This window comes from Orbicella faveolata, unplaced genomic scaffold (genome assembly GCF_042242905.1).
Source record: "Orbicella faveolata isolate gen_17 unplaced genomic scaffold, um_ofav_v1 contig_36, whole genome shotgun sequence".
In the NCBI taxonomy this organism is placed as follows: domain Eukaryota; kingdom Metazoa; phylum Cnidaria; class Anthozoa; order Scleractinia; family Merulinidae; genus Orbicella; species Orbicella faveolata.
The window spans coordinates 733,652-758,139 of record NW_028301565.1 but is presented as its reverse complement, the minus strand read 5'-3'; the positions used below and the strand labels follow the sequence as shown (position 1 = coordinate 758,139).

At 37.8% G+C, this 24,488-nt stretch overlaps 1 protein-coding gene across 2 annotated transcripts in view; it reads right to left on the bottom strand.

Annotated features, from left to right (window-relative positions):
• Positions 1–18,615, bottom strand: part of LOC110040516 (E3 ubiquitin-protein ligase UBR4-like) — a 59,871-nt gene extending 41,256 nt beyond the window's left edge. For both annotated transcript variants that reach the window (XM_020745761.2, XM_020745762.2), the window contains exons 1-25: positions 18,473–18,615; positions 17,686–17,780; positions 17,121–17,224; positions 16,326–16,567; positions 15,531–15,734; positions 15,036–15,205; positions 14,665–14,813; positions 14,155–14,333; positions 13,235–13,478; positions 12,938–13,085; positions 12,145–12,317; positions 11,117–11,374; positions 10,476–10,707; positions 10,000–10,220; positions 9,463–9,708; positions 7,171–7,434; positions 6,728–6,820; positions 5,868–5,987; positions 5,131–5,357; positions 4,188–4,330; positions 2,980–3,220; positions 1,843–2,073; positions 1,164–1,369; positions 771–969; positions 63–269 (exon numbers count right to left, since the gene is read on the bottom strand). In XM_020745761.2, coding sequence (XP_020601420.2) covers positions 63–269; positions 771–969; positions 1,164–1,369; positions 1,843–2,073; positions 2,980–3,220; positions 4,188–4,330; positions 5,131–5,357; positions 5,868–5,987; positions 6,728–6,820; positions 7,171–7,434; positions 9,463–9,708; positions 10,000–10,220; positions 10,476–10,707; positions 11,117–11,374; positions 12,145–12,317; positions 12,938–13,085; positions 13,235–13,478; positions 14,155–14,333; positions 14,665–14,813; positions 15,036–15,205; positions 15,531–15,734; positions 16,326–16,567; positions 17,121–17,224; positions 17,686–17,780; positions 18,473–18,570 — 4,694 coding nt within the window. In that variant the 5' untranslated portion in view covers positions 18,571–18,615. The remainder of the gene's footprint in view (positions 1–62; positions 270–770; positions 970–1,163; positions 1,370–1,842; positions 2,074–2,979; positions 3,221–4,187; positions 4,331–5,130; positions 5,358–5,867; positions 5,988–6,727; positions 6,821–7,170; positions 7,435–9,462; positions 9,709–9,999; positions 10,221–10,475; positions 10,708–11,116; positions 11,375–12,144; positions 12,318–12,937; positions 13,086–13,234; positions 13,479–14,154; positions 14,334–14,664; positions 14,814–15,035; positions 15,206–15,530; positions 15,735–16,325; positions 16,568–17,120; positions 17,225–17,685; positions 17,781–18,472) is intronic.
• Positions 18,616–24,488: the final 5,873 nt, after the last annotated feature.

Below are 24,488 nucleotides of genomic sequence, written 5' to 3'. Positions count from 1 at the left end.
GTACACTTACATGTATGCGTGTTTTAAATGCTCTCATTGTAAAGCCAGTCTATTACAGTTACCATTTCTCAAGCCACTGGATAACAGCAGTACAAAGGGTAAGATGTCCTGATCCATCCCCTGCACCAGCCAATACTGCAGCGATATTCAGGAGGTCGCCAAACTTAGATCCAATGTTACTCCACTCTGCAGGAACATCTGGCAGTAGCTCATTTCCAAGGGGAATTAGGCACTCTAACAAGGCATGGCTGACTTCTTCACCAACAGGACTGTAAACAATACAGTGAAAATGATATCATTTGCGATCATAGCTGACTGCAAAATTTTCAGACAGTTTGGTATACTTGTTAATTTAAGTTTATATTTAAACAGTAAGTACAGTCAGAGGCATATCACCTTTTCAAGGTGATATGTTTCTGGTACAGTATAATAAGATTTTACTTCTTTTTGTTGCCTTTTTGGAAGGAGTGTGCATGTGGGTGTTGGGGGGGGGGGGGGGGGGGAGGGGGGAGGAGGATACCCCAACCTCCAAGTCAGTACACAGTCACACATAATATCACTATCGTATCAGCCATGTTCAATTCCAGTATCAATCCAGTGGTTTACAGCTTCACAAGAGTTTTCTGCAACATCTGATAAGGCTCTTAAAATGCAAGGACTCTACGAGGTGAAGCAATTAGGGACTTGCCATTTATGACAATAAGGACCCAAAGGGGCAGAGCTGAGTGGCCACAATATGAAGGCATCCATATCATCATTGAATACTGTACCTTGCTTCCTTAACAATGTAAGTGGCAAATGTCTGTAGAAGAAGTCTGTTATCTGCCATCTTTCCTGTGTTTCCTTTGTCATCTTCTACACCAAGCATAATCCTTCTCAGCCATCCCTCCAGGGTTGCATGGTCTAAATGGCAAAGCTCTGAGAAGCCAGAGCACAAGAAGTGCATCCCTAAGTTCAGAGGCTTCTCAGCTATGAAAGAGAACAAAAACAGTTACACATGTCACTACTGAACTCTTTAATATGAAGAAAATTTTTTTGCACTTGCCATTAGCTTAAAACTCCTCAAATTATGAACAATTGCATGTATCTTAAACCGTTCCTTTCAACTTTGTTCAATGATTACTATTCTTCATTGTACTTAACGATATATCAAAGACACTTACCAAGCTGCAAGAAACGGACTGACAGTTTCAAAGTCCTGTTAACATATCCCAAAGACAGTCTTTTGTTTGCAGACAGCACAATAACTTTACAGAGTTCTTTGTTCTTTGAGTACAACTGCTCCAGAAGGCGATGGTCAGATACTTTTTCCAACAAAGAGTCTATGTATTTCAGACAGTCTACTAGCACCTCTTCACCAATATCAGACCTGGAAAAAAGAAACACTATCTGCTATAATCATGTTTTGCAATTGAATATATGGGAATTAGTTGCATGTGTCACAATTATAAAATATAGATTAATAAACTACGATGCACCATGATAGAATTGCCTGAAAGACATTTTCAACTTATTTGTCACCCTACACATACATCTGACATCTACCCAGTACACTGGAACAACTGTTGCAGCTTTTATAGTTTGCTTTCTATGGTGATGTGTAAGAGTAATTTGTTACTTCTTCTTAGCTGGGATTATATTTATACTCAATAAGTACATCTCAGTTTTCACCTGGAAAACAAGCAGTTACAGTGTAACTCATGGAAAATTTAGTTACTGCATGACATTTATTAATATACAGTGCCTAGAAGGGAGTACTTCCTGTATGTGTGGTACAGTACAAGTGTATAAGATATCAATAAACCATTTTGTTTAATGCTCTGAAAAACACAAACACTGTACCTATCTGCTCCCAACTGGTCAACAAGAAGTTTGTGACATTTTGACAACACGTATGCCTGAACACAGTTGGCAAATTTGTCACTGTCTGCAGGACCAACAACTCGCTCTAAAATGGTGTTGCATTGCTCTGAGAGATACTCCATAGTGGCATCCACCATGACAGGTACTACATTATCACACAGTTGTTTACCCAGGGCAGTCTCCATGGAGTGTTCCTCTTTTGGACTCCACCTTAAGCATGATGGTGCAAAAAATTGTCTTAAAATAATGTATATGCAAAAGCCATGACACTTTATTTTAAATAAATATTACAATATTTAGAGAGGAGGCCACATCAGCCTTAGCTGGTTTTCATGCGTGTCCTCTATCCTGGTCAAATGATGATGACGATAATGAGTATGTACAACTACAGTCACCATTACTCTGACATTTTGTGTTACTTAATAATTCTTTCAGACCCAAGCTAAGACAACAACAACAACAACAACAACAACAACAACAATCTTTATTTTGTGCCCAGAAAAATTTTACAATAAAAATAAATACATGCAATGTGAAAAAATAACAATGAAAAACAGAGCACGGCCACTTAGAAATAGCTAAGGCTAATCGAGCTAAGTGGCTGAGCCAAGCGGAAAAAAAAATTGCAATAAAGTTACAGAATATATATAAAAAAAAAAAAAAAAACAGGACACGATTTCATTCACACACACACGCAGACACACACACACACACACATACAGAGAACGAAAAAAGAAAAATATGAGTGTGCACAAAAAAAAAAAAAAAAAAATGAAAAATTAAAGTACATCAATGTACCAGTCAGTAGTTGGAGATAATCAATTCTTTTAAGAGATTTTTGAAGCAAGCACGACTCTTAGATTTAAGTGAGTCATCAATGCAATTCCAAACTTAATTTAATTTAATCTTAATTTACACAATTCTTCAATGGTAATGTAAGTCCTAAAGATTTACATGTAGCTTTAATTCATGAAGTTACATATTGACACTACACTATTATTTGAAGACTTTCTTGAGCTTTGTCAAAATAATGATCACACGTCCATCGAAAATCAGTGGCAGTAAAACATTTTCAGGAAGTGCATTACGAATGAAGTATTTATCGACATGACTTACGTTAGCAACTCTGCAGTTAGTTGAACTAGTGAATGAAGAGTGTGTTTAAGGGCTGGTGCTATCTCCATTGAGCCAGCACTGCACACAGCAGACAGATGTGCCGACACGAGAGAGTCCAAAAAGCTTTCTGCTCCAATTTCAATCAAACAAGCTGATGTTTTCCATGACGATGCTGAGGGAAAACTTGTCATCACAATATTGTTCCATTTTTCTAAAGCCTTCTTCACAGATGACGGAAGACCTGCAGTGAATATGTAATATGTACAGCATTGTGAACATGCATTAATTAGCATAGAAAGTTGACTTCAGACTCTGTTGATTCAGCTGTACATTCAGAGAAGAGAAGCATGGCTCCCTTTCCTGAACAGTGGCTGGTAGTGGAACCTACAGTAACTCTTCATTAACTATCCTCAGCTGATGTAATGATTTCCAGTACGTGTGAATAATCAGTGTTTGCACCAGCATAACAAAGGTCACATCTTTGACTCTTGGTGGAACCTTAAGTTTTTTTGGCATTCTATTCATCAGGTTATAAGTTGATATAAAACTGCTAAGACACCTTCTCCAAGGGTAACATGACCAACTAGTTATTTTTTAACCACTTTTTCTGCAGTCAGCAATTTTCTTTATTTAAAATGTACAATCCCTAAACATGGCAACCTTGTTAACCTAACTGGAATTTGGCGGCCCAATGTTGGTCAGATTACTATAAGGTTCTGAAGGTAACAACCCTGCAAAAGTCGAACACTAGAAAGTAGCAACAACTGGAATGCCGTGGTTGCAGGAAAATCCCGAAAGCAGCAACACTCATAAGAAGCAACATCAAAATGTACATTGACACTAATAAAAAACAAATGATCTGATATTGGTTTTAGATGGCCATTATTACAAACGCGACATATATTACTTCATTTAGTGTGACATAATTTCTTCTCAACAAGATTTATCTGTTCCTTCTTTCCTTCTATCACAAACATTTTTCTCTTGTTAGGATAGATCAGCCCACAAGCTGTAATTGTGTTAGCTGTATGTACCAAACAGTTGCAGCCCTCTTGAAATCTGCAGCCCTTCAATAATAGCAAAACAAAAAGGCTCCTACATGTAAATCTGAAATGATGTGGGTCATTATTTTTATTGTAACAGTGCTCCACTCTAAACTTGCCAGTATTACTGCTATAACATCTACAGTAACCAAAAACCATACACACCTGCCAGAAATGTTAAAGAAAGGCAGGGGTGCTTAGGTAATCGCATGTATCCAATTTTAATGACACTGGAATATGCCTGTAAAGATTCTGCACCCTCATTGTCACTGTTCTTTTGTTTCACAGCACCAGATAGCAAACAAAACCTGACAATCAACAGTTAACAATCACCTTAAACTTAGTAACAATACTTTTGAATAAGGAAAGTCAAGAACAATTGCTACTTGCAAACATGAAAAAGTAATAATCATTTGTGGGTACATTTAGTAGTATTCCTTCTAAACAATCGAAACCCAGATTTTGCTATTGGAATAGATTTCCTATTCCATTTATGGCCAAACTAGTCTTAGGATTGCAAAACAAACCACGTCTGAAGGAGGATCACACAGATTGCAAACCAAAGCTGGTTTTTGATTTTCGTTCCATTTAAGCAAACATTTCAGATTTTGTCTACATGTAATTTGTTTTGAAAAAGTCATTTCCAGACCCCTTGTGGCTGTGGCTCAGTTGTGGGCTCAATATTCATTTTTTTTTTTAGATTTTTTGTTCCAGTTTCCATGCACATTCAAACTACATGTACAATGTATCTGAATAACCATAACTAAATCTAATACTGGATTGGTTAGAAGAAATACTACACACCTGTACCTCACTTTAATTTTGCTCTTCAAAACTAACTATGATGGTCTCATAGATGATTGTTCCATTAGTTCCCATATTCTTGACTTTCAGTCACTATTTTTCACAATTTGCTCTTCTGCACAAATAACATGAATATTAAGTAACATGTGCTTTGGAGACTTTTAGGAAAATCATGTTTTTCTGGGCAGATAAATACAGTAGACCACTTAGTCCAAAAGCAGTTGTCTTTTACTTTTAACAAAAATGTTTCCTGATTTCTAGAAAAGTGTTAATTATTACACTGCACTCCATATAAATCTCTTACCCAGCAAATTTCTGATACAGTGGAATCAAATCAACCAGCACAGGGAGAAGTTCATTTGCATTTTCCACGATCATTGTCAAATCAGGATCTTCATCTGAGTTTCCAAACAGTGAATTCAGAGCCACATGAGTTTTTCCTATCACAGCATCAAGGGTGCAAAGGCTCAACAGTCCTGGCAACTGGGAAGGGTTATCCTCCTCAAAAAGTTCAGTCTGAAGTTTGGTCATCTGCACAGAAATAATAATTATTACGATACATTATGGATTGCCTTCACCAATAGCACTCTTCGATTTCCTTCATTTTTCCTGTCTTTCTCGTTTCACACAATAATTTTGTAACAAATTGTTACAAACTGAGACTGGCAATTACGTTTTTACATATGCTAATGAGAAATTTGAGGTAACATTAATATTGCATGTAGATGATAGTATGAAAGCCAATAAGATGAGGTTTTTTATTCAAAACATCTGACAACATTCATTGTCATGAGGAATCTACAAAGCTTTCACAGATCTTTGCTACAAATCGTTTTACACCACGTTGAAAGGAAAGTGTTTCGAGAAGTTTGCCTACTGATTCCAATATCTCACGGGGCAATTTCAGATGTACATGGTACTGCATGTGTACGTGTAGTTATTAAACAATTTATTCCTAAAGTGAAAAAGTTTTGAATTAATCTTGTTTCCTTCTGTTTCAGAGCTTATGACTTACATTCATTTTACCACTGTAACTGTTACCTCTTTCAAGAACTGTTTTGCCATCATGACACTGTGATGAAGATCTCCACTCAGTCTTGTGACGTTATCAATTATGCTATTAGAGTCCTCCTTGGACATTCCCTGATCAACAAGACTATTCTGTAGAGGTAAACAAGACTACACGTGAAGAAGGTAGAACATCTCAATATTGCTGTTCGTTGAATGATGCTATGGTGCCTACATTTCAACTCAAAATTGCTTGGGAAAATGTTGCTAGAATTAGCTTTGGAGACCCTCTTGAGTTATTGTGGAGCATGCTGGAAAAAAATTTGATTGAGGACAAATTTTCATGGTACATGTTTTATTGCACATATCTCCTGACATGTGAAAATCTGTGCAGAACAGTTCGGCATTTTACAATTCTTGACCCTCCCAAGAACAACAAGCCATGATAATGTTGCGTGATGCTGGATCTAGATTCTTGGGTCTGTGAGAACTGGGTTTGAACATGCACAAGAGCTAGCAAATATGTGTAATACCACCATGCATTTAAGAACTTACAGAATTACAATACAAGTGTGGTATTGTATGGTCTCCTTGTGTGCATTAACAGATGATTTCATTAGTAGATTGCAGCATTTTGTATATTTGTTTTCTTGTTTTCCCAAGGCAGTTAAGACAACAGTACTCTCAAGCCTGTATTGTACTCAAATACTGTATGACAGATTGACACTCATTTAATCTTTTCCATGTGCATCTGATAATACAGTACTTCGCCCTGAAAATGAGTATCTGAGGCACAAAAATATCTCCAACACTAAGGATATTAAAATGGTTATGGGACCATACAATGGCAATACAATTAAAATTAACATTCTATACAATGGAAATTGACAAACCTTGAGTGTTTCACAGAATGTAGTGTCTGGACTTGAAGAGCCAAGTTTGGAAACAAATTTCAAACTACACAAGAGTTTGGCAAGGTCAGGATCCTTTCATATGGTGGAAGAAACAAATATTGTTATACATGTATTTTTGTCTTGAAACTAAGACTGGGTGAAACAACTAAACACGTATGCCCCGCACCCATAATTTTTAAGGGAGGTGTGTGAGATTATAAAACACAGCCATGTATACTGTACGGTACAAATTCAAGAATTCAACTGAGTTCAGGTCAGGAGGCTACCAAATAATGCAGAAATTGCTTAAATACAGGTTACTTGTCTAACTCTCAATGACTTTATGTGACAAACTAAATCTCCCTACCAAAGCTAGTAGCTGTGTGTCAAGCCACGTTTGTGTCTATCTGAGCTAACCTGGCTGTGCAATGTGTTCTACTCACTGCGACGTGGATGTGCTGCATCTCAAGATCCTGCTGTAGACTCTTGAAAAACTCAACTGATGGTGGTAAACAGTCTAATATCCGCCAAGCAAGGTTAAAGCTATGCTTCACCACTGCTCCATCCACAGGCATTGAAGGGTGGCTGTCGCCTGAAGAACTCTTCACTTCTTGCCGAGATCCCACCATCAGAAGTTTGATTACTGCAGAGTGAAAGTCTTTATAGCTCTGCCCTTCCTCAGACAAACTAAGTAGTGTAGAACAAGCCTAGAGACAAATTTATAATTATTATTTAACCACACGTCGCAAATCAAGTACAACTAACACTCAGAAATTATTTGCATAGAACTTTAAGGTTATTTTGCCAAGAGAATCTTTATTTTTCAGTGGGAAAAAAAGCACATACTTTTTAATTCATGTTATTTCAAGATCCAAAATCAGCAACTAGTAAATGGCACAATTATTGACCCCAGCTAAGTTTGTGTCAGGTTAATTTATTTAACCCATTGACTCCTGTGCTGGCCGTAACTGGCTGTGACGAGCCTTGGCCTTTCTTCCACTTCTGACGTCATCACCTTTGACCAAAATTGGCATCATCTACGCTCAACTTCTGCAGGAGGAAAAGATCTTTCCAATGATACCCAGATCAGAGTGATTGACCCAATGGAGCCTGCGATATGCACAAAAATGCTCAAAAAGTTGAGTGAAAAACTCAGAGCAAAATTTCTTGCCACTACACGTGGCTACTCCATGGCAAAAATTGCCTGTCTCAAAGATGCTTTCTCAGAATGTTTTAAACTTAAAACAAGCTCAGTAGAAGGTCAATCACTGCAGCAAAAAGAAAAGAAAAGAAAAGGAGAAAAGGGAAAGGCGAAAACAAAAAATAATAAAATATATCAAAAAGCCTAAAGACATCTCAAAATTTTGATTTCTGCACATGCCCGAGCAAAAATGTCATAAAACGCGATGCTAGAGGAAAGAAAGGCATACTGTCATGTTGCAAATGTGTTTTCGGGTATGTTGGAGCTTATGTCCAAAATATGCGTTTTTGGCAAAAAGCTCCAGGAGTCAATGGGTTAATCAACTACATTACAGGGTGATTAATTCAATGGTAAATGGAAACAAATTAATTTTCAAATATCATAAGTTGTGCAAGTTAGATTAAATCATGATCGTGCAAGTAAGAAACAATAGAAAAGGGTTATTGCAAACCCCACAATGCATACAGTACCGCTCAAAAGTAAGTTACCACCTCTCGTCTCGTTTCTCGCGAGACGAGTCTCGTTTCTCTCGACGTTTCTCGTTTCTCTCGAGAATCACTGAAGCGTTTAGTATGGCGTATATTACGCGTAAGAAACCGGTTACGGGTAACGATATCCGCTCTGCAGTTCGTTGTCAAATCGATGGGACCGTCCAACATAAAATATGCATCGATCGTTTGCTCGATTCATATCGAACATCGAACGTAACTACAAGTAGAGTTACATGCGTTTCAATTCGTGCGATCACGGGGGCAAAGAGTTGATTTTGCGAATCTTGCTCACTCTGAATGATTCAGTTACCTACATTTGCTCGCTCTGCAATAACCGCTAACTCAAACAAACATTTAAGTATGAATAAAAAGTTAGTCAAGTCGGATTTCATGTGCAAAGTGAGCGTTCACAAGTTCGAATAAATTAGTTATTCGAATGTAAAGTGAAGTGAAGTATGATCAAAGTGTGGCGTGCTCGCAACTTTTGAATAAAAAGTTCGAGGCTTACATGTATGTGCAAAGCCTGTGTTCGCAAGTTTGAATATTAAATTATTCGACGGAACACTTAGCGTCGTTTCGTATGTTCGCAATCTTTGGATAAAAAGTTCGTTGAGTTTCCCGACAAATCAGTTGGGAGCGATAGTTGGCAAAACATAGGCGGCGCTGCTGTGTTGACTTGGTGATCTCGATCGCTGCTTTAACTTCCCACACGTAGATCGGGTGACAAAACTCCACAACTTTTATCGTGAATGTATTTACAAAAACTAAACGTTAAGCAAGTCTGGCTGGAATAAAAAAAGGTTTGGCTGATGTATATGAAACAATACTGGACGCTTGAAAATTTATAATAAACACATGGTACACACGCATTGCTGATGAGAATGAAAATCGTGTCTACCACGCTAATCGATACGATACGATACAGATGTCTTATTAACAAAACAGGTTTCGAATACCGACGAATGCATAGCATTGGTACTTCCAGTGCACTCGCGAGAAACGAGACTCGTTTCCAAATGTGGATGATTTTGTCTCGAACACACCTCTTTGTCCAAGTTATCTTCTAGAAGAACAGGTCTTATCTCATAAAATCTGGGTCTAAAACTATGACACTTGGTTGTGACACATTCTTCAGCTAGCAAATGAACTTTTATGCTTGAGTGTGATAGGCCCTCATCTTCTTCACCATTAGCAGCATAATACAAAGGTTCATGATGGTCTGTAGAGCCTTTATCATCCAGCAATCTTGAGCTGGGTGCTGTACAACTCTGAAATAGGTTATGTTGAACCTAACAGGGAGAGTAAGGTCACAATAATAAGAGAGAGTACATGTAGGCTATTGAAAAGGGATGTTATCTGCATTGGTGTAATGAACTCTGACGCTAACAAAAAATTACCTTTGTCCTTAAAGACATTTTCTTGGTCTGCATGTACATGTACAACCATAACACAATATGCATCTTCCACTGCGTAACTTGACTATTATTAGTCAACCCAGAACTCATGTGTTACGGCACATATACATGATTTTCTACAGTGCTTGTTTAAGAGACAGTAGATAGATTATTTTAACCACAGACCTGTTTGAAGAGCTCTTCTGGTGGTGTTGACAAATGGTGAAGAAAGTAGTCCAACAGCAACAAAAGGTGATTCAGTGCCATGGGAGTGGAGTGTAGTACAGATGCTGAGTTAGCAACTGTTATGATTACCCTTGCACAATACGTCAGAAGTCTTTTACGCTGAGTCACAGGGAAGTTGTGAAAAATAAACAGCAAAAGCTGTAGATGTTCTACATTCAAATCTAAAAGAAAACAAATTAAAACAATTTAAAAAAAAAATACCACCTTACATGTACAATGCATTTCCACTGAACCCACACACAAAAAATGATTACAACATGTAATCTTGGCCTTGTAATCACTACAAAGAAAATTTTTCACAAACAATTTCAACTCCCTTGATTGGTCAGAGCCATTCAAATCAAGCACAACAAAAATGTTAACTGGTGGTAAGACTGATATGACAATGGTGCTAATAAAGATGAACTACTACAAACCTTGCGTGACAGGAACAGCCTCTTCCATGAGACAATGATCTCCAAGTGTGTCTATGAGCCTGTTCCACACTTTAACACATTCAGCAATGTCCATTCCTGTGTTTGTTTGTAACCCCTTCTGTTGGCGGGCCAGTAACACTCTGGCGAGGATGGAAAGACAACGCTGGCTTACCTTCAGTGGCCAAGGTCCATCATCCAGTGGGGCCAGGCCAAGATGACTCAGAAATACATCCTTAAGGTAATCAGAAGAGTCAAAAATAACATTTAACCCAAAAACTCTCAAGCACAACCAAAGTTTTAAATTTATTTAGACAGCATCCTGAAAAAAGAGTGCCCTAAGCTGTATTTCTACATTTGTACATTAAATACTGTATAAAATGATTAAATTGTGAGCTCAAGATTTATCATAGAAAAATCTAGTTGTTTTAGTATAAATCTATTAGTCATTCAGAACTTAAATCTAAATCCTCTAGTAGACACAGACACTTTGAAAATACAAAGAAGTGGCTGCCAGTTTGTTAATAAGCACACAACAGAGTAGATAGTGACTAGCATAGCCAACCAGAGAATGGCATTCACAAAAGAACACTAGTAGATTTATATTAAGACAGTAAGACAGTAATTTAAGCGATAGCCTTTACCTGTTGCTTATTTGATAATAAGTCTGAAACTAAGAGCAAGTGAACAGCCTGATCAACTGCACCACAGAGCTTATCCATATCAACATAACTGGACATGCTGGTGAAAGTAAGTTGGTCCAGATCTTTTACAACTCCCACAAGACCAGATATGTGTTCTTCTGTGAAGGAGCAGCTGATGTATTCTATCATTTCTGGAACAGTGCTACTCAGAAGGTGCTTGGTTAAGAATTGTAGGGTACATGTTGCCAAGTAGATGTACTGCAAAGATAGAAACTTAAAATAAAGCATAATTCCTGGTTTCATTGTTACCAGCCTGCCTGTTGTAGGGAAATTTTGATTGCATGTGTGTCTACATAACTACCCTGCTACAATGTACTAATAAATCTACTCTGTGACAAGAGAAGGGGAAATACTTTTACACCAGAATATTTGATTATATTGTCTGACCCCATGCAGGTCTTCTTTATAATGATACCCAACTATAACATAGTTTGGCACATGGGTCTTCCCATGCAGGGCTAAAAAAAAACTTGAATTCCAGCTTGCCTTTGGGACAGGTAGCTCTCAAACTCTCACGTCTTAGTTTTCCCTTTTAATGATTTAGTCTGGAGATGACTTGCCTGAGCCCTTGTCCATTGGGCAAGTGAGAAATAAAAAGCCACTTGCCCAGAAGGAAAATCTACTTGTCCAGGAGAATGGGACAGCACCTTTTTTAAGCCCTACCCATGAAGAGAAAGGGTGTGCCTATCCAGACCCTTGTAGTGGAATTTAACATGCATTTGCCAAATTAATCAACTGAGCTTTCATAGTCCATTATTGTAGTTGATCATTACAATTAAATTTGTCAGATGAATATATTCAGGACAGGTTGTTGACAGTAATTTACCTTTGGGTTGTCATGAAATGCATTGTCTATAGACACACAATATAAAGCAGCTCAAGATTCCTTCTACCTCTCAAATGTAGTGGTCAATAATATGGTCAAGAGTGAATGTAAAATGAGTGTGTATGAGCATGTGTTTGCTGACCTCCTCTGGAGCCATCTGGAATGACCGTCCAGATGGGGTCGATTCTGTCCCACTGTCCCCCACATCTCCACTTTCTGACTTCTTCCTTGGTGGGACTTGAGGACTTGAGGTTGTGACAACTGGCATTGATGATAATGTGTCCTGAAACCACTGACCAAGCAATGACTCCTCATCTAAATCAAGGAATGGACAAAATTAATTATCTCTGATGTTAGTTTCTTGAAATTCTTGCATTCTGCTTAAGTGCAGTTTCAATGTAACTTAGCTATTTTATTGCCGGTATCTATAGATACAAGTACACTGTACACAAGAAGGGAAACTGGGGACTCATCTGATTAGTCTCACAAAATTTCAGTCAAAAAAATAGTCTATTGCCCCATATGTGTATCAAGTTTCAAGACAAGCTATTCACATTTGGAGGTGAACCATATAAGTTGACTTATTGTGCAGTTCCAGAAATTATCCAAACCCACCGCAAGGAAGACCATTTAAAATTTTGAGGGGGAGGGAGTCTCTAAGAGCCGAAGATTTTAAAGGATAGTATGGAGCTAAAATTGAAATTTCCAGAGAGATTGGAAGGAGGTGTGTTAGACCAAAAATCCTTCGTGAGGCTATGGATGACTTTCTAAGAGGAAGGTGCAGATATTTTCTGCAATAACAAATTCCTTCTAGTTCTTTTTGACTGGTAATGTACACATACAATTTCCTTCATAATTCAAATTTCTAAAGTGACCAAAATGATGTGATAGTACTAATTAAGTTAAAAACAGTTCCTTGTCAAGATACAATTTACCTTCACTACTCCCATCAGAGTAAGAGATGTATTCACTGTCCCCTTCATCTGATGATGTCGCTGGAGATTTTGAACTATCAGATTTTCCTGAACTGGGCCGGGGAGATTCTGGCCCAGCTGACACTGTGGGGGTGATCATGGCAGTTGCCTAGGAAAAGAATAGAGACTTCAGTGCGTAAAAACAGTACAATCTACACATAAGTGGTTATTTATGCGTGTTCCTGCCCTTACATATGTGAGCTTCCTTTTACAACCTTTACATGTTGTAGATGCTGAAAAAGAAAGTACAGGTCTTACCATTTTGTACAGTGTAGAGAACTGAGCAAACAAGTAATTCATGAGGGGCAAGTCATCCATCAGCTTCTTCACTCTCCTCCATGCCGAGCAGCGAGAATTGACAGAGAAGTCGGATCCCACAGAGGCTGGTTCATCTTCAGCATGAGTAAGGAGTCCTTCTACCTGAAGCTCTTCCAACAATGATGACAAAAGAGTGATTGCACGCGAGGCAAGTGCCACCACTAATGTGTTCACACCTTGCAACCTGCCACAAAGATGAACCGTAGGTCAGACTTAATTAAGTCAGCAACTGTTACAGCAGTGTTGTACATGTATAACAAGCACAAAACATTACCCATGTCTGCAACCATTATCCCACTTCTATGCAAACTTACAGTAGAAGTCTGTGCATAAGTCAAGGGATGAAGAGGATACAGAAATTTATCATGAACTAAAAGAAAGGATTTTTTTCCTTGATGCACTATACCAATTGATATACAGAAAACATGTTTCACTCACTGAAAGTGGTGTGGTCATGGAGATCTGTATTCAATTCACAAGCATGTCGAATACCACTGAAAACTGATTGCAATTGAGTTCATAATTTAGTTGGTATCTCTACTACTACTACTACTACTACTACTACTACTACTACTACTACTACTACTACTGCTACTGCTACTGCTACTGCTACTGCTACTGCTACTGCTACTGCTACTGCTACTGCTACTGCTACTGCTACTGCTACTGCTACTGCTACTGCTACTGCTACTGCTACTGCTACTGCTACTGCTACTGCTACTACTACCACTAATAATAATAATAATAATAATAATAATAATAACAATAATAATAAAGTTGTTTGGGCACATTTAAAAAAAACTCAATGCGCTTACATTACTATAAAAAATAATGTGACTGCATGGTTATATGGCACTAACCATTTAAACTTAAAAGCAGCACTCTCTCTGGACAAACTGTCCTCAGGAGTTAGTCCCAAGACTGGAAGCAGGCCGTGTATTATTCTGTGAGCTGCCAACATGTGAATGTTTTGTAACACCTGCCCTCCTGCTCTAGATGATGATTGTATCACTCCACAGATCACATCAAACACATTAATCTACCAAAAAAAAAAATCAAACATTTAATTCCTTTTAGCACATCTATACACACTGCAGCTTTGGGTTAGCATGTACATGTCTATTGTTCTGCTTAGAATGGTGTTTTCTTTATTAACAAAGGTAAAATACACTTTTGAATGCATGTATTTATGCAAGGGCTGGAATTAAAACCTAATTCAATATGGAAAATTTATTAGGACTATACTGCTGATTTCAGGGCATATTCATGTACATGTACAGTATACTGCAGATTTCAACTCACTGAAAGTATATTAATTTGCAATGTGCAATTACAAACTCCACATCCACAAATGACACATTGCAACTTACACTGTTCTCTACAATACTTTGAGCACATTTTTCCAGACTTTCCTCATCACCAGATATTTTGCCGACAGATTTAGCTCCTGAAGCCTTTGACAAGGAAGACCTTCCAAGCAATGTCTTCACTGACAGTGGACGACTCAACCCTGTTGTTCCTACAAAAACCATACATGTAGGTAACTGGGTTTAGCCAATCTTCTAAGATCATGCACTTCAACTGTATTACGTGTAATAAAGTAACATTTTACATGTACAAATATATCGCACAATATCTTACATTGTAAAACCTACAAGTACGGGTTGTCACAGTATCATTGTCACAAAGTCACTAGCCTGCCAGATATTTATTCTAAAGTAAATGGTGTACTTGTGTTCACCTGCGGCACCTGCAATGTTGAAATTGCCAGTAGCAATTGTGAGGGCAACATCCAAACAGCCTAATGCCAGCTGACAGACCTTCTCCACCCGACTTGCTGAGAGTGGTTCCAATATTGGGATGGATATTATGCTTGAAACAACTAACAACTCAGAAGACAATCCCTGGACACTAAAACGAAAAAAGAAGTATACAGGATTAAGGATCTGATCCGCAATACATGTACATGTGTACTTGTAGAAGACTAATTTTAAACAGAATGCAAAATAATTTCAAAATTGTGACAGAGACAAACATGTCTGTTTAAAAGTCTACTAAATCTATGTTTACATTTTAATGTGAGTATCTAGAAAAACATTATACATGTACAAATAACAATGGCCTTGGATAATTTTATTTGTAAATACAATGGCAGGCTAGAATTTGCCTCTGAAGTAGACTGTAACAAAACAAACTCAAGAAAAGTTCATGTTAAAAAGGTTACTGCAATGCCCACCTTGAGGAAGTTAAACTCATCAATGAGGAAGATGTAGCTTGTTGAGGTGTAATAATCTTGGAAAATTCAGGCAAGGAAAGACACAGGTCTAACAAGACTCTTCCACCTCCAAGCTGTCTGAGGGCTGCAACATTGCAGTTGGAAAAGAAGCTCTTCACATCTGTGCTACTGGTATCAGAAGACAAAGTCTTCTCATTTTCTGCCCTGTAAATAGAGAAAGAAATGTAACAAGAAGTCTTAGACTAACAAGGATGGCAGATATTCTTTCAAAGGAGAGACAAATCTACCAGTAAGTCTTTCTTAAATTCCCGCAAGCTGATACTGAAATGAACAGGAACTTCAGAGGAACATTGCCACATGGACAGGAACATTGAAACCCTTGGATGGGAAGCTGGACAATTACACATTACCCTCTAACATCTTATCAGAGACTTTAATATTCATAGCTGGAGAGAGGGATTGTGGACTTAAACTGTCTTGTTCAAGAACAAAATACAAGAACCCTGCTGGGACTTGAATATGTACGTGTATCTCACAATCTTGGGTCTACCTAAACCACTAGGCCTGTACTCTTCTGGATCTCACAAAGCTGCACATCACTGTCATTTACACAAGTCTTGTTACAATGTAGAACCATAACTTGATTTTGTATCAAAACAAAACTCGGTCTAATATGCTAAAATAAAGTACAGTGCATCTCAGTTACATGTACAAAACAAAATTTGAAAAAAATAATTAACTGGGAACAATCGTTAAAATATTCCATATACGTGTACATAATGGAAATCAAAATACCTGGTTTTGTCTTTGATGAAGCTTGAAGAATCATCTCCAGTCTCAGTAAATGCTGTTTGAAGGCGTTGAAAGAAGTCCTCACCCTGACTGAGGGAGAGATCTTTCGGTTGTTCCGATGGCGCACTGACTGTATCCTTTAGCACACTAGCTGATTTCAAGATGGCTGTCAAAGTTATAATTTCTGTTCTTTTTAGACATCCATGTCCTTTGCAAAGTCCTTCAATTATGGATACCAGCTGTTTCTATGTATTTGAAAATTGAAATGACATGTATTTTAGTGTGTGAAGTGACATCACATTAATTTAGTACATAAATTGTATAAGTTCCCTCCCTCTTTGCTCTACAACTAAAATATCAAGCTTAAAAATTTCAGTCTGAAACCTTGACTTGTAGGTCACCAAGTAGGAGACCCTTCTCTGAGGGGAGACAAAATTTTGTCCTGGCAAAATGCAAGCCCCCATAAATATTCATACGTATCTACATAATGTGTATTCACCTCTATCGTGGTATGTACAGATGCCAAACCTTTTCTTGTCTCCATCAGAATTTTCAGGTCAAATTTGTTTAGGGACAGAACAATGTATATTGTTGTGCACACATGTAGGGGAGTGGAAACTACAGAATACTCGATTACCCATTGAAGGGAGGACTAGCTACATACACTGTCTTCAGTTGACTGTATCAGAGTGGATTCTTTTATATAAATAAAGAGAAACTCAGTTTCCAAATTTGCTTCCCAGAAATTTCAGGATTTATTCAAAAAGTTAAATGTAATTCAAGTTATTTTCAGAGTACCTTAACCAATGGCTCATTTGAATCTCTTTTCTTCTCTAATTCCAGAAGAGCAAATTTCAGGAGCACTTTACAGGCTTTCACAATTATTTGCAAGTTGGCACCACCTGTAAATGTGTTTCAAATAAGTCAACAGACATTTTACAAAACCTGCAAATACAGAGTACACATGTACATGCGTGTGTATACCGGAAGATAAGGATTTCACTTTCATTCAATGATTGTGCAAGGGCAGAGCTTGAAATATATTATGCAACAGAGTCATTTCTAATAACAATTGTACAATTGATGGCCAAAGCTAGTCAATTGATTTTCACTTCAAGCAGTAATGTTTCACGGAATTGACTTTCCCGATTTCTTAGCAAAACGCTGAGTCATGATAACCAAAATGGTGATGGCAAGCATTTTCCTGGGAGCCATCTCTTGCCTGATTCCAACAATATCCACATGGACTTTTTTATAATCTTGGGGAGAACTCATAAACACAAAAGAATCCTATATTATTCCTTTGCATAGCCAGAGACTTCAAAGCTCAAGGAAAAGTAAATTGAGCAACAAGAGCACTTACACTGAGTAACATTTAATCCAATGTAATGAGCTGACAGAGCCACAAATGAACGAAAGAACCCATCACGATCCTCTCCTTCAAGTATAACATTTTCACTAGAAAATGAGAAAAAGTATAATTAAGGAGGAAGTCAGTCTCATTAGTCATTGATTTCTTTGTCCTATAATTATCATACTAAGTACATAGTGTAACTTACACTTCTTAATCTTTTTAATTATTAGAAACTAGTAAATACATTTTTGTGCAGATGTATGTTGACATTTTTGACACAGTCATCCTGACATCAACCTCCCATATCGAAAGTTTCCGATAAAATGCTTCTTAAGTTATTTTACTTGCCGGACAAAAGAAGTTACAAAGCTTATAAAAAAAGCTTTAAGTGGCAAGGAGACCAACAAGAAATTAGAAGGTTCTCAGTTGCCATAAACAAGCGCAAATGTACGGACTTCTCTTAATCAATAACAACAAGCTTTACTTCGTGTTGGCCTTGCATGTGCTACTGTACAATGTAAGCTCCTCGCTATTTGAGTTACACTCGCTATAAAATTACTTTACTGTGCTAAGTAACCCTAATAACCACCGTGAATTGCCGAATACTAAAAGAATTGAAAGGCATGCAGTGATTAAGCCCAGCGTAAGGACAGCTTACTCCAAAACATTGAAAGGCCAAGCTCAGCTGTCTGCAACCACTTTCGCTTTCAAAAGTATTGACGATGCTTTATGTCACGGAATTTTCTAACACATGCCACCAACACTTGGCCAGTGAATAAGCAAATATATCACTTACCTTTTGGTAATAACTGTACATAACGGAGGAATATGTGTTTTGGAAAATGATGAGATTATCGCAAGAAGGTGTTCGACACCTTCCTGTAACGCAGCCATCTTGGCTGCTAATTTCCTTCCCCTAATGCATTGCACTGCCTTATTAGTTACCAGTCCTAACACCTGGCGAAACGCGCGCGGCCAATAAATTACTCCCACGATCTGAGGACGGCTACAAACAACTTGGGAGAAACTCCAAGCCGTTTTCGCTTGAAACAAACCTGGTTAATACCGACACCAAAGAGACATGCAAAAGAATGAACGTCATAGACGTTTTCTTCTTTTCTATTTTTTTAATCCATGTAAAGACTAAGGATAAGCACAGTAACTTTAACTTGAGTTCAAACTCAAGAATCAGTGTGCTCATTTAAATACGTGGCAGCTTAAAGTGCACCTAACCCCAAAAATTTTTTTTCGCTAGAACGAATCTACTTATTATTTGAAATAGTTCTGCGAAAAAATTTTTGAATTCCGTTAAATCCTCGATTTTCTATGCCACGACGAAATCTCGAAAATAGCTCCAAAACACCGCCATTTTGTTTCACGACCGAGTTTGAGGAGAATGGGTCCAGCGGCTCTTGTGACGTATACCCAGGAAGGTTGGATATCTCATTTCCTCTCATTTCCTTCAGGATGGTGCAATACACATTCGAAAAGTGCGCAGAAACGCCTTCCAGAGGTGCTATCGACTGTTGCAGCAATATTCCAGATTTAAAGAAAGATATACTGTACAATTTACTGACGATGATCGGCTAATGATGCAATAAAGACGTAAACGATGGTTGATTTTGTCGAACCGAAACAAGCGAACTGAATCTGTGAGAACCATTGAAGAACTCTCACTGGAATTTGTTCCGCAGACTTTCGAACGCTATTTTCATAAATTTTCTGCTTAAAGCTAACCAGCAATTTGTAGAAATGCTACCTACAACCTATATCTTCCAATCCCGCAGTATTTATAACATAACCGGCAAGGTTGTGTGATCCGGTCATGATCAAGAAGCGTTATACTGATATGTAAATAGATCGCAACTGTACGCCGCTAACCAACACTTATTTCTCTTTCGATTTAGATGAAAGTCGAAGATTAATCCTCTAGAATTACATGATAACAAAATTGTTAGACTCACAGAGTTTTTCGAAGGTTTGGAAATCAGCAGTGCGACAAAGATTCTGTGCAATAGCGTCGAAAATATGACCGCGTAACTTTATCTGCGGACCGCCTAGGGAACACATCCTTTTCGCTTATCCGACGAATTTCACTGCAAACTTTGAGAACAATTTACATTGGTTATTTGGAGTTACGACTTAAAACGTGTGACAATGTGAAATCGGTAATTGTATGAAATGTTTCCTTCCGCCTTGCTTCCCGCAGCTTCAAAAATACAGGTCGAAACAATACGATTTTCAATCGATCGAAGCCAATGTTTTGGAGGTCATCCAGTCTCGAAAACTGCAACACGTACGTCGCTCTTATAAACATGAACCATTCAACTGAAAGTAAAACACAAACTGGATTTAACAGAACCTTGACAAAATACATTCTCGGTAAGGACAAATGTAAACGGGCTATAAACACGCGTGGGAATCTTATGTTTAGTTGACGAAATTACCATCCAAAGCAGTCCTTGAGTTTTCTTTCCTGCTTTTCGTTTGCCTGCTCCTCCACTTCGTATCTAGCTTTCCATTCCTAATACACAAGCAGCTCGTCCGCAAAGACGTCTTCCCCGTCGTCGCTTGAAATATTGTAAATTGCTCTCAAAGCTCTAAGCAGTGAGTTCACAGTTGTCGAACGTGCTCGATCGAAGTTTATTTCGGAGCCTTCCGAATCGAAACTTAACTCTGACTCCAGCGACGAAAAAGAAATGATTCTGAGACAAAACTTGGACGTTTTAGTCCCAAAATACATCGGAACGATTAGTTTTGTGTTCTATTTTCTCGAGCAAATACAGAGAGTTGACTGAGGCGCTATTGTGTTTGGTTCCTGGGTAGACGTCATCAGGTACCGCCGCCCCAGACTCCCTAAAACGCGGTCGTGAAACACTTAATCGCGACTTTGAAAGGGCATAGAAAATCGAGGATTCAACCAAATTCAAAAATTTCTTCGCCCAAATGCTTCAAATAAAGTCTAGATTTGTTTTAGCGAAAAAAAAATTTTGGGGTTAGGTGCACTTTAAACACTCCGAAGAAGGCAGTAATGCCGAAAGATCGGTTGATTTGTACCGCCATTAAGCGTCCTTTTAACAATACTTTTAACATTTACTTGCTCATTTAAATAGTCAAATGTCTCGCACCAAAATTAATGTTGTCTTGAAGGTTCAAAAGCAGCAAAATCATAATTTATGGAGTCCACAGCTTTAACAAAATCGGCACACTTTTTAATTTATAACCTGCAGAAAATTTTGTCTTCGAACAGGTAACGATTACAAAATGATCGAGAAAAATAGAAATCTATAGCCTGCAGGTAACTCGAGTCCGTAAAGCGAAAATTTAGTTTTTTTAGTACTCTTATCAGTACTAAAATTTTATATACGATAGACGGCAAGAAAAGGTTTCTGATTCGCTCCCGTTAGAACTAGTGAGAAATTGCCAACTCTTTGACCAAAGCTTAGGCTGCTATCGTTTATGAACTGTATTGTATTCTTTACCTGACCTAACTTGGCTGAAAATTATGTCAAGTCGTGTGAAATTAATCTTATAGGTAGAGACAAGAAAGCTGACTTCTCTCGCGAAAGGATCGATTAACCTAAAATCTCTTGATTTTTTAAAGACAAAAATCAAATATTTGTTAATTTTTTCTTGTAACTTCGACTTGTACCAAAAAATTTCAACCATGAAAATTTATGAATGAATGAATGAATGCATGCATGCATGCATGCATGCATGCATGAATGAATGAATGAATGAATGAATGAATGAATGAATGAATGAAAGACTTTATCTCAGTGTCAATGGTATTTGGCTTAAAGAAACTAATTGGGGACACTATTTACATATCAAAATATACCTTAGCTATGCTGGTTTTTCTAATTATGCTCGCAGGTGGCTTCATTGCACTCGCGGTTAATTTGTATTGTTAATGCATGAACATAGGTATTGGGGGCTTTGAAGAACAAGTTCGACCTCCGACTGAACTAGCCCCAAAACAGGAACTTTAGTGTAGGTTCTAAGCAAGGTCAGCACGGCAAACACAAGCATGACCACCCATGATATGGAGGTTATTGTTTGATTATTGAGACCTATCAACGGTCAAGGACAAACAAGTTGAGGACGACTGAAAGCCATGAGACGGGCAAGCTACAATTGTAGACTTGCGGGCACGTGGATGACAAGACTCGTGCAATGACTACGAAGCTTAAAATTTTCGGTAAGAATTTTATGTCAGAAACACATTTATAATAATAATAATAATAATAATAATTTAATAATAATAATGATAATGACACTGATAATGACTTTGCTAACGCGTCAAGAAATATATCTAAAATACAAATGGGTCAATTCAAAATCGAGTAGTGACGTAACTTGTTCTTAGCTTTATATACTTTTTTTTAGGAACTCAATAGTTCTTGAATTAAATGAGGTAATGCACATGGCCTTGAGATTATCGACAGTAGCTGTTTATCTATACTTGATATCCTTATGTTAAAGCCGCTGGTCAACGCAAGTCACAATCATCAAATTAAAGCAAAGCTCTTAAACGTCACACATTTGACAAGTTCATAGTTAACAACCCGGATGTTTGCGTCAAAAGATGTCAGAATGAGCCAAGATGTCAGAGCATCAACTATGTCATGGAAGATAATATCTGCGAGCTTTATAACCGAAGTAAGGAAGTAAGACCTGAAGATTATGTGTCAGATCGAGGAAGGATTTACATGACCATTACCTTTAATAAAGGTGAGTGTTCACAACGAGAGTTGTGAGACAACATGAGTTAACATGAATCAGTTATGTCATTTTTGAGAATTTAGTTGTAATCAGGAGACCACTCTTCTTGAAAAAAAATAAAGAACTGAGATGATCATTCCCGCAAATCAAAAGTTAATAGAGTTTTTATCATTATTATTCTGATTATTATTATTGCTATTATTATTATTATTATTATTATTATTAACCATTACTATTATTTTCCTTATGGGTGTGCGATGTTAGCTGTAGAGAAGTGAAAGAACGATGAAAAATAATTACATTTTTTTCAAGAAAACTTTATTACACAATACTTTTTAAGTCTTAACACTCTTAAAAATGAAGTTTTTCTCGGTGTTTAATTTTTAAACATGAATTTGCTCATTAGCAAATGTAAGCTTAGTTTTTTAACGCCAGTTCTCACGGTTGTTTGTTACCCTGCAACTTAGTATTAGCATGTGTTTTACTTCATCGCTTTATTTGCGCCCAGTCCCCCTCGGAACTACACCTGAGGTGCCATCCGAATCTTGGCGGAAATCAAGACTGTCCAAGGAGAAGGAGCGGTCAGCGATGATTACTGGTTGGACCTTCAAAACACTGGAAAGGCCATTCAGATCTTTTGTTTGGGGGCGAAAGGTCCTTTTAATTTTGCATTGGATTTTATATGTAATGAAAGGGAAGTAAATTTTGGCATACACCGGCAGACTTGACGCAAAGTTGATCCCGGTTTTCGGAGCATGAAGCGACCAGGAGTATTGCTACCCTTTCCCCCCGGATGGGATGGTAGACTTCCCAGTATTCTGTTATTTATTTCCCTGGGTGGAAAGAGGAACTACGAGGTTGAAATGGCTTGTCCAAGCTACGAAGAAAACACAACAACTCCGAGCCACCTAAGCGTAGCCCTTCAAATTCATCAAACTCTGAATATTTTTGGTGCTAAGTTCTCCGTGGGCATGTTTGTCAACTGATGTATGTCCGCTTATTAAAGGTTCTACTGTACACTTAGAAATAAGTGCAAACTTCCCATCATCAGCTTGAAATGTTCATTTTTGCAGGCTCTCCCTTTCACTGGGCGCTCAGTGGCTCGGACAAAGAGCTAAAGTAAGAAAATTATTTTCTCACATCTGTGTGACGACTACGCATAACTTGACTAAAGTAATTTTTGGCTGAAGCTCAGACATTTATACAGAATATCCGCCCCAAATGTCGCTAAAACTATCATTTTGTGTTCCCTCACGAGCTGAGCTAAGAGCAACTTTTGTTGTTTACAACTGTTATTTACAATTGTAATTTACACTTGCATCCTGAGTCGGGATGTATCTGTAATGAATTACGGAAATTTTTGTTTCTGAATTGTATTTACAACTGGGAACTTAACACGTGTAAATTACAATTGTAAAAACTGCAAGTGTGATTGCTTTATTAAATTAACCCCTCATTTCGTCATGAAATTACAAAACAAGAGTGGTATTTGTAGCCTTAGTCTTCTCAATAATAGATCAATAATTAATTTTCGCCGTTTGACCTCTTCAATGCTGGGCGGTTTCCCCAACGTAACAGGTATTACAGCCCACACGCAAAAATATATCCACGACACACGAACGGAGCGCGCCAGCGAATCCTTTTTCGTGCCTCCTTTTCAAGCGCTATTGTGACAACTTAAATATCAAATTAGTCTTTTCGTCACCTGTTTTTAATTTCTCAAGCACTTGTATTAAAGATTCTAAACAATGCCTTAGTGTATAATGTTCGCATACTTGTTTCATTTTCTGTTTTCAGCTCAAGATAAAGTAGGCCGATGAAGTATGATCTCTGAAAAAGATGTCTTTTAGTATCAAATCTGTCGTCGTTTTTCGTAAACTGATTAATCATTCATTATATGACTAAGAAAATCACGAAAGCGCCTGTGTTAAGTTCTCCGCAGCGTAAATTCAAAATTAGCGATGAATTTGCCTGCTTTCAGCCAATTACAATGTGGTGATTTCCCTGCCACATCGAGCTATTTCTTAAGCTTACCTAACGCGGTTGGATCGACGAAGATAAGAAACAGGTAAGAAGTTATGTCAAAG